This window comes from Gekko japonicus, unplaced genomic scaffold (genome assembly GCF_001447785.1).
Source record: "Gekko japonicus isolate JY-2015 unplaced genomic scaffold, Gekko_japonicus_V1.1 scaffold133, whole genome shotgun sequence".
NCBI lineage: Eukaryota > Metazoa > Chordata > Lepidosauria > Squamata > Gekkonidae > Gekko > Gekko japonicus.
This window is the reverse complement of record NW_015171506.1, coordinates 69,517-82,932: the sequence shown is the minus strand read 5'-3', so window position 1 is coordinate 82,932 and position 13,416 is coordinate 69,517. Positions and strand designations below refer to the sequence as shown.

The 13,416-nt window shown below is 43.5% G+C and overlaps 1 protein-coding gene across 1 annotated transcript in view; it reads right to left on the bottom strand.

The window, feature by feature from the left end:
• The window catches only part of GOLM1 (golgi membrane protein 1), a 56,052-nt gene that overhangs the window by 8,742 nt on the left and 33,894 nt on the right, over positions 1–13,416 (bottom strand). The window contains exons 5-7 of the mRNA XM_015419284.1: positions 12,425–12,527; positions 11,691–11,817; positions 408–585 (exon numbers count right to left, since the gene is read on the bottom strand). Of these exons, the coding sequence (XP_015274770.1) occupies positions 408–585; positions 11,691–11,817; positions 12,425–12,527 (408 nt within the window). The remainder of the gene's footprint in view (positions 1–407; positions 586–11,690; positions 11,818–12,424; positions 12,528–13,416) is intronic.

Genomic DNA, 13,416 nt, shown 5'->3' with positions numbered 1-13,416 from the left:
GATTAAAGCCCTGGGCAGGCAAGCAGGCAGGTTCTGGCCCATGAGCCGCAGGTTTGACACCCCTGCCTTACAGTATTACTCTCAGCTTTGCTCACACACACACACAAACCCCCTCACCACATTAAGGTGTGTGTCTGGGGGTGGGGGGTCACAGATAGGTGGACTCCAATAAATGAACTGAACTTCAGAAGTCACAACCTTTGCAGGAAACAAGTTCCTACTAGTGCAAAATTAGGTATTTAAATATTGACATGCTTGTATGCATTACTGTGAAACATTCTCCTTACACTGAAAAATGAGAAGTAGTTGCACTTTAATTGGAATCTGATTTGTGAAATGTAGTTTCACGTTCTCTGTTAACGCCTGATAATTAGAACAGTTGGACATTTTATTGCTACCCATCTTACCTTTGTCTTTGTAATAATCCAGTTCTGCTACATTTTTTATGAAGGGTGTTGGTTTTGGTGCCTCTAAAGCAGCTGAGTTTTCAGATATTTTTTGTTTTTCTTCAGGTTTATTTCCTTGTTTTGTCAGGTCATGCTGTTGGAATTCTGGTTGTCCAAATGTTGGTACTGGAATATTAACCTCAAAATATACATGCAGCTGTATTAGTCAACTATCCAAATACATATTTCTATGCTCAAAATATTTCTGCCTTTGGATATGGACAAGTGATGCAGAGATACATGGCAAAATCAGAACAAAATACATGCTGGGAATGGAAGAGCAGAACAACTAGATTCCCCTCTCCTGTCATCTGTTTCATATATCCCAGAATACAAAAAGGTAGTGCTTCAAGCAACTATTTGCATCTGTTTCACTCCATTCATACATGCTGTGGAGTTACTGACAATAACTGTTCCTCCCTTTGTGTACACATGCAGGAATAAGGACTGTAGCCATAATATATAAACAGCACCATCTGCAATTTAAGGTTATTCCTTGTCACTACCATACCCTTATCCCCCATTATAACAGCCATCTTAGGCAGCCCCGTGGAGTTCAGTGGGGATTGTGTCCACACAAGTATGCACAGGATACCAGCAATGTTCCCTCTAAGCTGTGGAGTCTTGTGAGCAAAAATTCTACTTTGTGAGCCACCGGCATTAAAGTTGTGAGCGAGCGATTTGGCTGCTGCATAAATTAGTTTGCTCTGGAGCCATCCTTCCTGAGCTAAGACAAAAATCTGTGAGCTGGAGGCTAAAACACTGTGAGCAAGCTCACACTAACTCAGCTTAGAGGGAACAGTGGATACCAGCCTGTGTATGTTAATAATATATACTATACAGGGAATTTTGTATTAAAAAGTTTTAACTGAGTGTCTGCATTTTTTGCTACTGTAAAGACCATGTTTTCTGCACAATCTCCCTAAATAAAACACTACCTTCCATGTCTGTTTCTAAGCCTAGAAGATATAAGTTTTCTTTTCTTCACAAAAATTCAAACCATGAATATTTTAAGTTTCTGGTTTTCCCCCCTCATCTCCCAACTGCCAAAATAATTTAAGATGTGTATAAGTATTTTCAGGAACAACAGTCTGGATCCCACACAGGATTTCTGTAGTCCAAAGGTCTATTTCTTTCCTCAATTCCCCCCTCCAACTGCTCCCTGCTGTTCCTGGGGGGGCCTTTTTCTCCCAGGAGCAGTAGTTTCTCTCCTAGGAACTCCCTGGATGGAATCCCTTCTGTCTACAGCAGTTCTCTGTAGGATCCAAGCCATATCAAGTACTGGGTATATGTGGTGTACTTATTGTTTAATAAAACAAAGGCAGCTATAAATTAACATTTCAGAACTACACCAAACAGTATGTTATGTACTAAGATCTACATGACAAATTTCATGTTCTTAATTAAATACAATTATGTTTAATAAGGAAAGAATTTAAATTCTTTTTTAAGTAAACTTTTCCTATGCCCAAAATTTCTGGAAAGTTTACATCTTCACATCTTTAAAGTCCTATTGAATCGTACGGGTGAGTTAAGCATGTAGTCACATCACATTCCACCAAAATGGAATCTGAAACTGACTGGCTACACTGTGGCCTTGTGCTTGCATTCACCCAGCTAATTAAGCTATTATAACATGCAAGGTGACTATTCACAGAATAAACTTTCAAGAACTTAAATGTTCAGCCTTTTCATTTTGAAATGTATTTTACCTGCTTCAATAATTTCTTACATCATGTGAAAAAAATTACCATATATCTTCTGCTTGCCACTTTCTAACTATCATGTAAGGTAACAAATGATCTCATTTATCCACACAGTGTAAATACCACTTGAACAAGTGGAATTTCAGCAGTTTGCATGCAGAGGAATTTATTATAGACGCCTGAAGGTCAGTGGTGTTACAGGCAATAAAGCCAGTCCAATACTTGTGCAAAGTAAGTTGAGTTGGAAGGTCCTTATACTAGTATAAAAACTTATTTGTGTTAAACAGCATGGATTACTTTGTTAACATTAGAGTATCACAAGAATATATTCTTGGTTTACACAAGACCAGGTTTAATGTAGACAGGAAACTGCAGAAATATTTTACCTATTATTATTCCAATAACTATTCATTTATGGCCATCCTATAAGAAACTCACACAATCTAGCATAAAGATTATAACAAGGGAAGATTTGTTACTTGCCTTTTCTGGGCAAGGGATTGGAAGAATGGTTGCAAATAGCTCCAGTTCTTCCTGGATGACTCATAAGAACATAAAAGAAGCCATGTTGGTTCAGGCCAATGGCCCATGCAGACCAAAACCAGGTGCCATCAGGAAGTCCACCAGTGGGGCCAGAACTCCAGAAGCCCTCCCACTGTTGCCCTCCAAACACCAAGGATACAGAGCATCACTGCCTCAGACATACTGTTCCAACTATACCTTGTGGCTAATAGCCACTCATGGACCTCTGCTCCATACGTTTATCCAGTCTCCTCTTGAGGCTGTCTATGCTTGTAGCCGCCACCACTTCCTATCGCAGTGAATTCCACGTGTTAATTACTCTTTGGGTGAAGAAGCCTTTCCTTTTATCTGTTCTAAGTCTACTGCTCATTAATTTCATTGAGTGCCCACAAGTTCTTGTACTGTGAGAAAGGGAGAAAAGTACTTCTTTCTCTAACTCCCCCATCCCATGCATAATTTTGTAAACCTCTATCATGTCACCCTTCAAGTTTCTCCAAACTTGTCACCTCAATCCAACTCAAGTCTTTCAACACCCCTCCTGAAATCAGCATTCTGGAATGAGCAACCACCTCCCATCTTCCAGCTTCTCTGCCATGTCCATATCATCTTTCAGTAATCCCTTTACCCCTTGGTCATCCAAGGGCCCCACTGTCTCCCTGGCTGGTTTTCTGCTTCTAATATATTTGAAGAAATTTGTATTGTTGATCTTTATGTTTTTTGCGATATGTTCCTCATAGTCCCTTTTTACCTGCCTGATCACTGACTTGCATTTTATTTGCCAAAACCTGTACTCCCTTTTATTTACCTCACTTGGACTAGCCTTCTACCACTTAAAGGAATCCTTCTTACCTTTTACTGCTGCCATTACTGTTCATTAACCACACAGGCCTTTTTTAATACCTATTATACTTATTATATCTTTCCTAACTTGACGTATACATTGTATCTGAGCTTTCAGTATTGTAGTTTTAAATAGTCTCCAAACTTCCTGAAGGGATTTGAGCGTCTTTACCTTTCCTTTCAGTTTCTTCTTCTTCACAAGCCCCCTCATTTGAGAGAAGCTACCCCTTCAAAGTTAAATGTGGTTGTGTTGGTCTTTTGGGGCAACTCCCTATTTACATAAATGCTAAACTTAATAGCATTATGATCACTGCTCTAATAGGTGCTATCATATTTACATCTCTCACCAGGTCCTAAGCATTACACAGGACCAAGTCCAGGATCGCCTCCCCCCTGGGAGGTTCTGTAACCATCTGTTCCATGGCACAGTCATTGGAGGTCCTGGCTTTGAGTCTCCTGCCTAGGAGCCTAAGTGTTTCCTCCAGGACCACATGACTACATTTCTCCACATTATTGGTGTCAACATGTAACACAACCACTGGCTCCTCCCCAGCACTGTCTACCAGCCTATAGACCACACATAATGTCTGCTAACTTTGCACCACGCAGGCAAGTCACCATGCAGTCAGTACGTGGGTTTGCAATCTAACTACCTACATGCCTAAGGATAAGGATCAAATCACCAACTACCAAGAGCCCCCATTCCTCCCTGCCCAGGGATGAGTCCTTGGTGTGGAAAAATATCTTTTCACCAACTGTAGAACAGGTCCCTTCTGAGGGAACATCCCCCCTTTCTTCAGCACGGTGCCCTGTTTCCCCTTGACCCTCATGCTCTCTGACAGCAGCAGGGCTGACATTGTCAGAATGGGACACATCTAACAAGTCCCCAAGAGTCTTATCTGTGTGCCTGACTGTCTCTGCTTTTCCAGGTTAGCCACCTTGGCCTCAAAGGTGCGAACTCGTTCCCTCAGAACCAGGAGCTCCTTCCACCAAGTACAGTCTCATGATTTCTGTCCAGCTGGCAGATAGTCATACATGTTGCATTCAGTACAATACATTGGATAGTCCCCAACACCCTGCTGGATATTCTATTTTCACAATTGTTTTGGTTTTTTATGAAATCCCCTTATTTATAAATCTATTTATGTAGAACCATTTGAAGAAAGTGTACTTGCCCTTTTACGATCATGGAGAGACTAGTGCCCTGGCTTCCTCACACTGCTGCTGAACTTACACGTCTGCTGAACTCACCTGCTTTTTCCCTTGTTTGTCACTTTTTCACTGGAGCTGGCACACCATCACCAAAGCGGGGTCTGCTACCTCACAGAGCTGGGGCCTGCTTGCAGGAGCCTAAATAAATAGCTTAGGCCAAAGCTCCACACCCCACTGAAGCCAATTACACTGACTGGGAGCTAACCAATAACGGAGGATGAATGAGTCAGCCTCTGGTTGATTAAAAATAGGTACTGCTGAAAAAGGTATTGTTCTCTTGTAGGAAAAAAACCCTTCTTTAAAGAATGTGAGAATTAGCTTAAAATTTTAAATTTAGTTTAAATTTGGACCCCCATTTTTAAACCCTAGCTGTATTTACACCTTAGCTGCAGTTTGTTTTGTTACTTGTTTTTTGTTATCTTTTTTTCTATTACAAAAACCTACCTAAGGTTTAGCCTTATCTGTGAATTCAGTATCCCTAGCATCTGGTATTAGCCCTTTAATCTATAGACCTAATAAAGTTTAAAACCTATATAAGATTGTAAGCTAGTCCTGTGACCTCAGTTTAAATCCTTGCCCTTTGTTTGACCCTCTGCTTAACCCTTCCCATACTGTAGTAAAACTAGCCAAGAACCCCTGAGCCTGTTTAGAACTAGAATTAGCTACACCTGAGTAATTTGAGCAGCTACAATGCTGAGAAGTTACAAAAGGGCAATTTGTTAAATCATTTGCCCTCCTTGATTATTTTACTAATTTTCTGTAAACCCCTTTCAGTCTGTTTTCCGACAGTGCTGGTGGCTCTAGTTGATCTCTGCTGAATATAGATAAGGACCATCTCTCCTTGTTTCTCTTATTGGATTTGTCTGCTGTCTTTGATTTAGTGGACCATGCCCATCTTGTTGAGTTTCTGAGACAGATGTAGGAATCAAGGGATGTGCTTTGGAAGGTTGCTGTTGGAACCAGTTTTCATTAGTGTGGGACTTATCCATGGGATTCCACAAGGATCAGTCTTATCCCCTTGCCATTTAATCTCGGTGGAAAGCCCATAGGAGAAATCATTCAGGATTCTGGAGCTGGATGTCATCAATATGCTAACAACATGCAGCTTTGTATTTCTTTGTCCAAACTGCCTAGCACTGCTGTAGAAGTCCTGAGCCCATGCCTGGCTGCTGTGGTTAAATGGCTAAAGATGTGTGTATGTGTTAAGTTGGAAGCAACTTGATGGCACTTAACAGCAACCCTATTAATAACCCAGCATTACCACCCTTGCTTGGGCCTTGCAAACTGAGGGCCGTTGCCTCCTTTATTGAGTCAATTCATCTCATGTTGGGTATTCCTCAGGCACTTTCACACATGCTAAATAATGCAGTTTCAATCCACATCAGCGGCCATTCGCAAGTGGATTTTACCATTTTGCCAGTTACAAAGTGAATTGAAAGCAGATTGAAAGTGTGTTATTTAGTGTGTGTGAAAGCACCCCTCTTTTCCTGCTGCCTTCAACTTTTCCTAGCATTATTGTCTTTTCTAGTTACTCTTGTCTTCTCATAATTTGACCAAAGTGTGATAGCCTCAGTTTACTCATTTTAACTGAGTTCAGGCTTGATTTGATCTAGACAGCTAATGTTGTCTAAATAAGCTGAAATGGAATCATAGCGACAGAGGTGATACTAGTTGGGAAAGCGAAAGTCTTGAAGGGTATTTCACTTCCCACATTTGATGTGGTTCAGCTGACCCTCACTTTCTTAGTTAAGAGGCTAGGAGATATATTGGAATCAGCATTATTGCTGGAAAAAACACATTAATTCAGTGGCAAAAAAATGCTTTCATTTAACCTGGAAGATGGCTCACTTCCTTAATGCTGCTGAACTGACTACATGGATGCATGTCACAAGTACCTCAAAGTTAGACTATTGTAATGCACTGTACATGGGTCTGCCCCTGAACACAACCCAGAAACTCAAGGTGGTACAGAATGCTGTAGCTTGATTACTATCAGGAGGTCGATGGAGTAAGTATATAACACCTGTTCTGCAGTCGCTCCATTGGTTACCTGTTAGTTTCTGGATTCAGTCCAAGGTACTGCACATCACCTACAAAGCTCTTTGTGGCCTACGGCCAACATATCTAAGGAATGACTCTCTCAATATCCCCCGCTGCAACAGCAAAGTATGCTGAAGGTGCTACTCTGCAAACAGGAAACATGAGCAGCTGCCTGTACCTGAGCATTCTCTGTTGCAGCTTCTAGTTTGTGGAACAGTCTGAAAACTTCAGGAAGTCTCCCGCATTTCTATAATTCCACAGAATGTGCAAAACAGAGTTGTTCAAGGGGGGCTTTTTTATAAAGGGAATAGGGCCACAGTAAAATGGAATTGTTCAGGAGAATGCTTTTACTAAGGGACAAGGGATGTAGTTTATGGCACTGTATACTGCATACATTGGGCTGGATCCAACAAAGCACAAACAGAAGAAGAAAACTTCTTAGCATAGTTCCACATATAGAAGGGATTGAACAGGACCCTGTACAACATCTCCGGCCCCCTCTGAGTTTGCTCATATATACAATGACATACACGCAAGATCATGTGCAACAATCTCCTCCCTCATGGAGCCATTCTGAGAATGAAGAAGCTGCCAGGTTCACTTTCTGAAAACCCCAGATTGGTTGCACGGGTTTGGTTGTGTTATCAGAACGAAGCTTTGCACAAACTGATTCTTCTTAGGTCACCAAAGAAAGAGGAAGTAGGCAGGCAAAAAGTGTCACTGATATTTTGTATGGATGGCATAACATCTGTCTTTGGTACTCCTGTACCAGTAGTTCCAAGTCAGTGTTTCACCTTTGCATGAGCAAGCAATGTCCACAGAACCAGAAGCTAGAGTAACACTGTACTACTATTACTACCACTGCAACACATTTCAGACACCATTAAGAAACCTCTGCTTATGACAACCATCAACCAGATTTGTGTCCAAGCTCATATGCACCCTCCGCCATCACACACAAAGTGTGAATGAAGGCTTCTTAATTTGTCATGGCACCCAAATATGGGCACCTGGATAAATTGAAGCTTTCGTCTTCCCCCGCAAAATCAAGTTTGTCATAAACAAACAAGTTTGTGATATTTGTATGCAGTGTGAGAGTAAAGAGATGGGCTCATCTGCTTCAGGAGTACAAGCTTGCATTTCAATTGCACTGGTACTAAGACTACAATACTGCGGTTTAAGTCACGCCATTAGATTGGGGTCCTAAACATGCCTGAACAAATGCAGCCACCTATGTCAAATTGATTAGGCAGCTATTGAATTATACTGTCTTTTAGCTCATTTAGAAACAATCCTAGTCTGCCAAATTGGATGAATTAGAATACTATACCTGAGTTTAATAAAAACCATCTCCCCAGAAGAGCAGCCTTCTCAAAGAAGAAACTTTCAAAATCTTCTTCATGGTCTTTGTGCATCACACCTATGGGATTATGCGCCTGTGCTGATCCGAATCAGTGATGTACAAAGCTCACAATGGGATTTTCGTGCCTCTCTCCCAGGCACACGCGGGAACCCCACTGCGCATGCCCAAGGAGGCGGGGCACGGCCATCCCGCCAGTTCTCTTCTGATTGCCGCGCTGTTAAAAGCTAGTTTTCTGCCGGTCTCTAGGTAATTAGGAGTCTCTGGTCCCTCTAAGCCTTTTTGACCTCGATCTTGGTCCCGGAACAGTTTTCGACGTCCATACAATAAACCATCACCAGATGGGGGCTACAAACCACAACAGTCTCCGTCTGGAAGCAGACAACACTATCAGCCCAGACAAAGGTATGGTACTGGACAACAACAGACCAGACCAAAACAACCTAAATCAAACAAACAGGGCCTTTGACTTGGTCCTGCCTTCACTTACAGACCCTACCCGTCTCTATCCTTTTCTACATGCCTGGACTGCCATTACTTCGAACCAATGGGTCCTTTCCATCTTGACCACCGGCTATTCCATCAAGTTTTTAGAGCTCCCACTCCTTTCTGGGGTAGTCACCACACCCCCGTCGTCATTCCTCCTTGAAGAAGTAACCACGCTTTTATCGAAGGGTGCCATAGAACCTGTGCCTCTACACCACCAGGGTCTCGGGTTTTACTCCCAATACTTTGCGGTACCCAAAAGGGATGGTGGGCAGAGACCGATCTTAGACCATGGCCTCAACGCCTATATACAATGCTGGGAATTCAAGATGACATCCCTGCAGGTCATTCTACCACTCCTGTCCCAGGGTTGCTGGTTGGCCATCGACATCGAAGATGCCTACTTCCATCTAACCATCCACTCCTTCCATCGAAAGTATCTTTGATTTGCGATGGGGGCAGCCACTACCAATACAGGAGTCTACCATTTGGTCTCAGCACGGCACTGCAGGTCTTCACCAAGACGATGGTGGTCATCATGGCACATCTACGCCTCTGGTGCCTGAAAAACAAGTGTCGCAGGCCTTGGCGGTCCTTCGAAGCCTTGGCCTCCGGGCCAACTACAAAAAATCACACCTGGTTCCATCTCAAAGATTGCAATTCATAGGAGCAATACTCAACTCTATACAAGGGAAAGCCTTCCTGCCCCAAGACCGAGCCCTCACTCTGGCTACTCTTGCTCAACAAATTTGGCTCCAAGACAGTTCATCTGTCTTCCAAATTCAACGCCTACTGGGCATGATGGCAGCTACAACTGCAGTCCTTCATTCACAAGGCTACACATGCATCCACTCCAGCTCTGGTTCGTACGACACTTCAAAACATTACGAATGACCCAGTCAGTTCGTCTCTCCCCGTCGCAAGAGGCACGCGACTCCCTTCTTTGGTGGACACGGACAGACAATCTGACAGAAGGTGTCTCTTTTCATCCCCTCACTCCTGGCCTCACTCTCACAACCGACGCTTCACTGTGGGGCTGGAGTGCCCACCTCAATGGCCTCTCAGTAGGGCACAAGTGGGACGCTTTGACCTCCAAGAATCATATCAACTTTTTGGAGCTTCTGGCCATCAGGCTGGCTCTTCATTGTTTCCAGCCTCTGCTGATGGGGAAATGCATGGCTGTATTAACAGACAATACAACGGCACTCACTTACATCAACAGACAAGGAGGAACAGTCTCCTGCAGTCTCTGTCGCCTAGCTCTGGACCTTTGGGCCTGGTGCATTCCTCTGCACATATTTCCCATCGCCTCTCACATCGTGGGCAGTGCCAATGTACATGCAGACCTGCTCAGCAGGGGTCTCTCTCAGCATCACGACTGGGAGCTGAACTGGGCCTACCTACATCCCGTGTTCCAAAGGTGGGGTACACCTCACTTCAATGTGTTTGCCACCAGACACAATACAAGATGCAACCTATTTTGCTGCAGGGGAGCACAAGTTCCCAAGGCCTTGGGAGATGGGCTCCTCTACCCATGGGACGAGGACTTTCTATACATATTTCCCCCTCTCCCGCTACTGCTCCGGACGGTGCAAAAACTCATGAGGGTCCACACGAGATGCATCCTGATTGCTTCCTGGTGGCCCAGGCAGCCTTGGTTCACCAATCTCCTCTCCCTGACCAAATCTTGATACCCTCTTCCACAGGTGCCAGATCAGCTCCTGGCGGAAAAAGGAGCACTTTCGTTCCACGAGGTCCACAAGCTCAAACTAACAGCTTATCTCGTGGAGACGTAACTTTTTCAAATAGTGTTAAAAATGTATTACTCAATGCCAGGAAGGACTCTACCAGACGCTTCTACAAGGAAAAATGGTCTCGTTTCCTGGCCTTTTTACAGCCCTCAGGCATGTCTCCATCACGCTGGATCAGTTTCTGGACTTTTTACTTTCTCTAGCAAAGAATGGCCTCTCGCACTCCTCGATCAGGGTGTATTTGTCTGCTATCTCCGCCTACCATCCGGGTTTCGAGGACTTCTCTGTCTTCTCGCACCCAGTCTCAAAGACATTCCTGAAGGGTCTCCTCCGCCTATATCCACCAATCCACGCGCCGGTACCCTTGTGGGATTTGCCACTGGTGCTGCGCCGTCTCATGGGACGACCCTTTGAGCCAATGGGGACCTGCGACCTGAAACTTGCCGCGTGGAAAACTGCTTTTCTTGTTGCCATTACCTCGGCCAGGAGGGTGGGCGAACTCGTGGCCCTTCGTCATGACCCACCCTTCCTTGTCTTCCTACCGGACGGTGTGAGATTAGTTCCTGACGTCTCTTTCCTTCCGAAAGTGGTCTCCGAATTCCATCTTAGCTCGGAGATTTTCCTACTAAACTTCTTTCCTAACCCAAAAGATGGACAACAGCGTCTACTCCATGCACTAAATGTTAAGAGGGTGCTACTATTTTATCTTAACAGGACACGCTCAAGTAGGAGGGACAATCACTTATTTGTCTCCTACTCCAGTCACTCCACAGGACAAAAAATCTCGGCGCAACATCTCTCTAAGTGGAGACTATTAAACTATGCTACCTGTTGGCTAAATGCCCGTTGCCTTTGCCTGTGCAAGCGCACTCTACAAGATCCATGGCTACGTGCACAGCCTTCTTGAAAGGTGCTCCCCTGTCGGCGATCTGTGGGGCTGCGACATGGTCTACTCCAAACACTTTCATCAAGCACTATGCTGTTGATGTTCGTGAACGCCACAGAGTGGACCTTGGTCGTCTCATCCTTTCATCAGCAGAGCATTGAATTTGCGACAGCTCCCACCTCCAAGTGAGACACTGCTTTTCAATCTCCCATAGATTTGATGCACAGAGACCATGAAGAAGATAAACAGGTTGCTTACCTGTAACTGGTGATCTTTGAGTGGTCATCTGTGCAGTCACACCACCCGCCTGGTCCTTCCCCATTGCTGTCGCTTCAGTACTTTTCTCTGGTTATTGACATGACAGTGGTCAGAATGAACTGGTAGGATGTCCGCGCCCCACCTGTATAACAGTAATCCTTTAAAAGCAAATATTTATCTTACCTGATAATGCTTTTCAGACATGGTTTTTTCTTTGCTTTGTGGTATCTCATTGCCTTTTCTTGTAATTTCTTCTATCCTTTCGTCACATTGTTCTTTCAGTTCCTTCATCTGACTGATACACTGAGACCTTGAACCAAAGAACAAAACAGGGTTGTTCAAATACCTCCTTTTAACCAAGGCCTGTATAAGTTGTGACTGACCACCTATGTAAGGCAGCTTGCCAGATATCTAAAGGCTGCCCTGCTTCTGCTAGTTATCTAAGACTGCCCCAATATGAATATCCACAAGCTCCCATAGCCTGCTCTGTACTGAGGTGGGGGGAAGCTGGATTTGGCTTTGAGGGCTACAAATTGTTTAACTCATTTTCTTCCTCTCTGGGACTAATATTTCTATTTCTTTTACCATTGCAAGGACATAGGAAGCACTGGCTGGAAGTATCTTTGAACAGTAAGCAATTCTATCAGCCTCTTGTAGTTTTTTTCTTGCACACAGGTAATGTTCAGTATCCAAAACAAAAAGCTTACTTCACCAGCCCATAAAGCAACATACTTAAAACAGCTTACTTGAATTTAAGTTGATTTATAACACAAAACTATGCTTTAGACTGCAGAAACTGCATAGGATTCCACTGTTAGAACTCACAAGTTCAGTGCAAGAAAATTATTCAGATGGAAGCCTAACATGAACAACTTGACTTATAGACACTGCACATATAATACACAGCGAAAACTTACATGTCATATGTAAATTTCTTCTGAAGGTTAGTCTGGTTTTTCTGAAACTGATATACATCCAGTTGGAGTTTCCCATATTCCTTCTGCAACTCTTTCAAGTGCTCTGGGTTAAAAGACATAGTTGATGTTTTTTTTAAAAGGGAGGAAATAATAAAAAGGAGAAATATGGACAATAAATGAATTATTTCTTTCACCATGGAGAGAAATTCTCTATACTAGAAAGACTGAAATCCCATTTCTTTTTCTTCTTTTTTATGCCCCCCCAAAGGAGATTTTTATTGCTTTTTTTATGAACTACAAACTACAACGAAAAAATAGGGAGGGAACATCTACATCTAAGGAGAAAGGAAAGAAAACTACTAATAACTAAAACCCCAAGTATAGGAGATCATTACATCAGCTTATATAAGTGTTAGTCTAAAATGCATACATTACATTGAACATAATTGATTAAGCTAAATCATTTATTTTTTGACCATTTTTAAAGACAACCCCAAGAGCATCATTTATATCACATGCTTTAAGGCACCATTCAGAGTCCTTCAGCCTTCACTTTGCTTTATCTTTTCTAATCCTCAATTGGTATTCTCGTTTAGGGCAGCCGCCCACTTTTCTGAAGCAGAATCCTTGCCGGAAGGCACAGAGTCCAGTTTACCGCTAGATTTGCTGTCATCTTCTTCTTTAGCATCCTCAGCTGGTTCTCCCAGTTGCAGTCTCAGGAACTCATGCACTTTGGAAAGAGTCAATTTTTTCTTTTTTGTCCTGCAGTTTGAAAATGATGCCTTCGGGGACTTCCGGTCGATAAAACAGCGATGACGGACGCTCTCCTCACAACGGAGGAGGGTGATTCGCACACCAGTGGCCTGGAGGGGTGCCACCTCAAGTGACACCCCCGCGGAGCCTTTGCGATAGGCTCCAGGCCAGGGGGCTTTTGAGGGGTAGCCTCTTCGATGGCGTAATGCCGGAGAATTGAGGCTCCCCTCCGCCCCGAC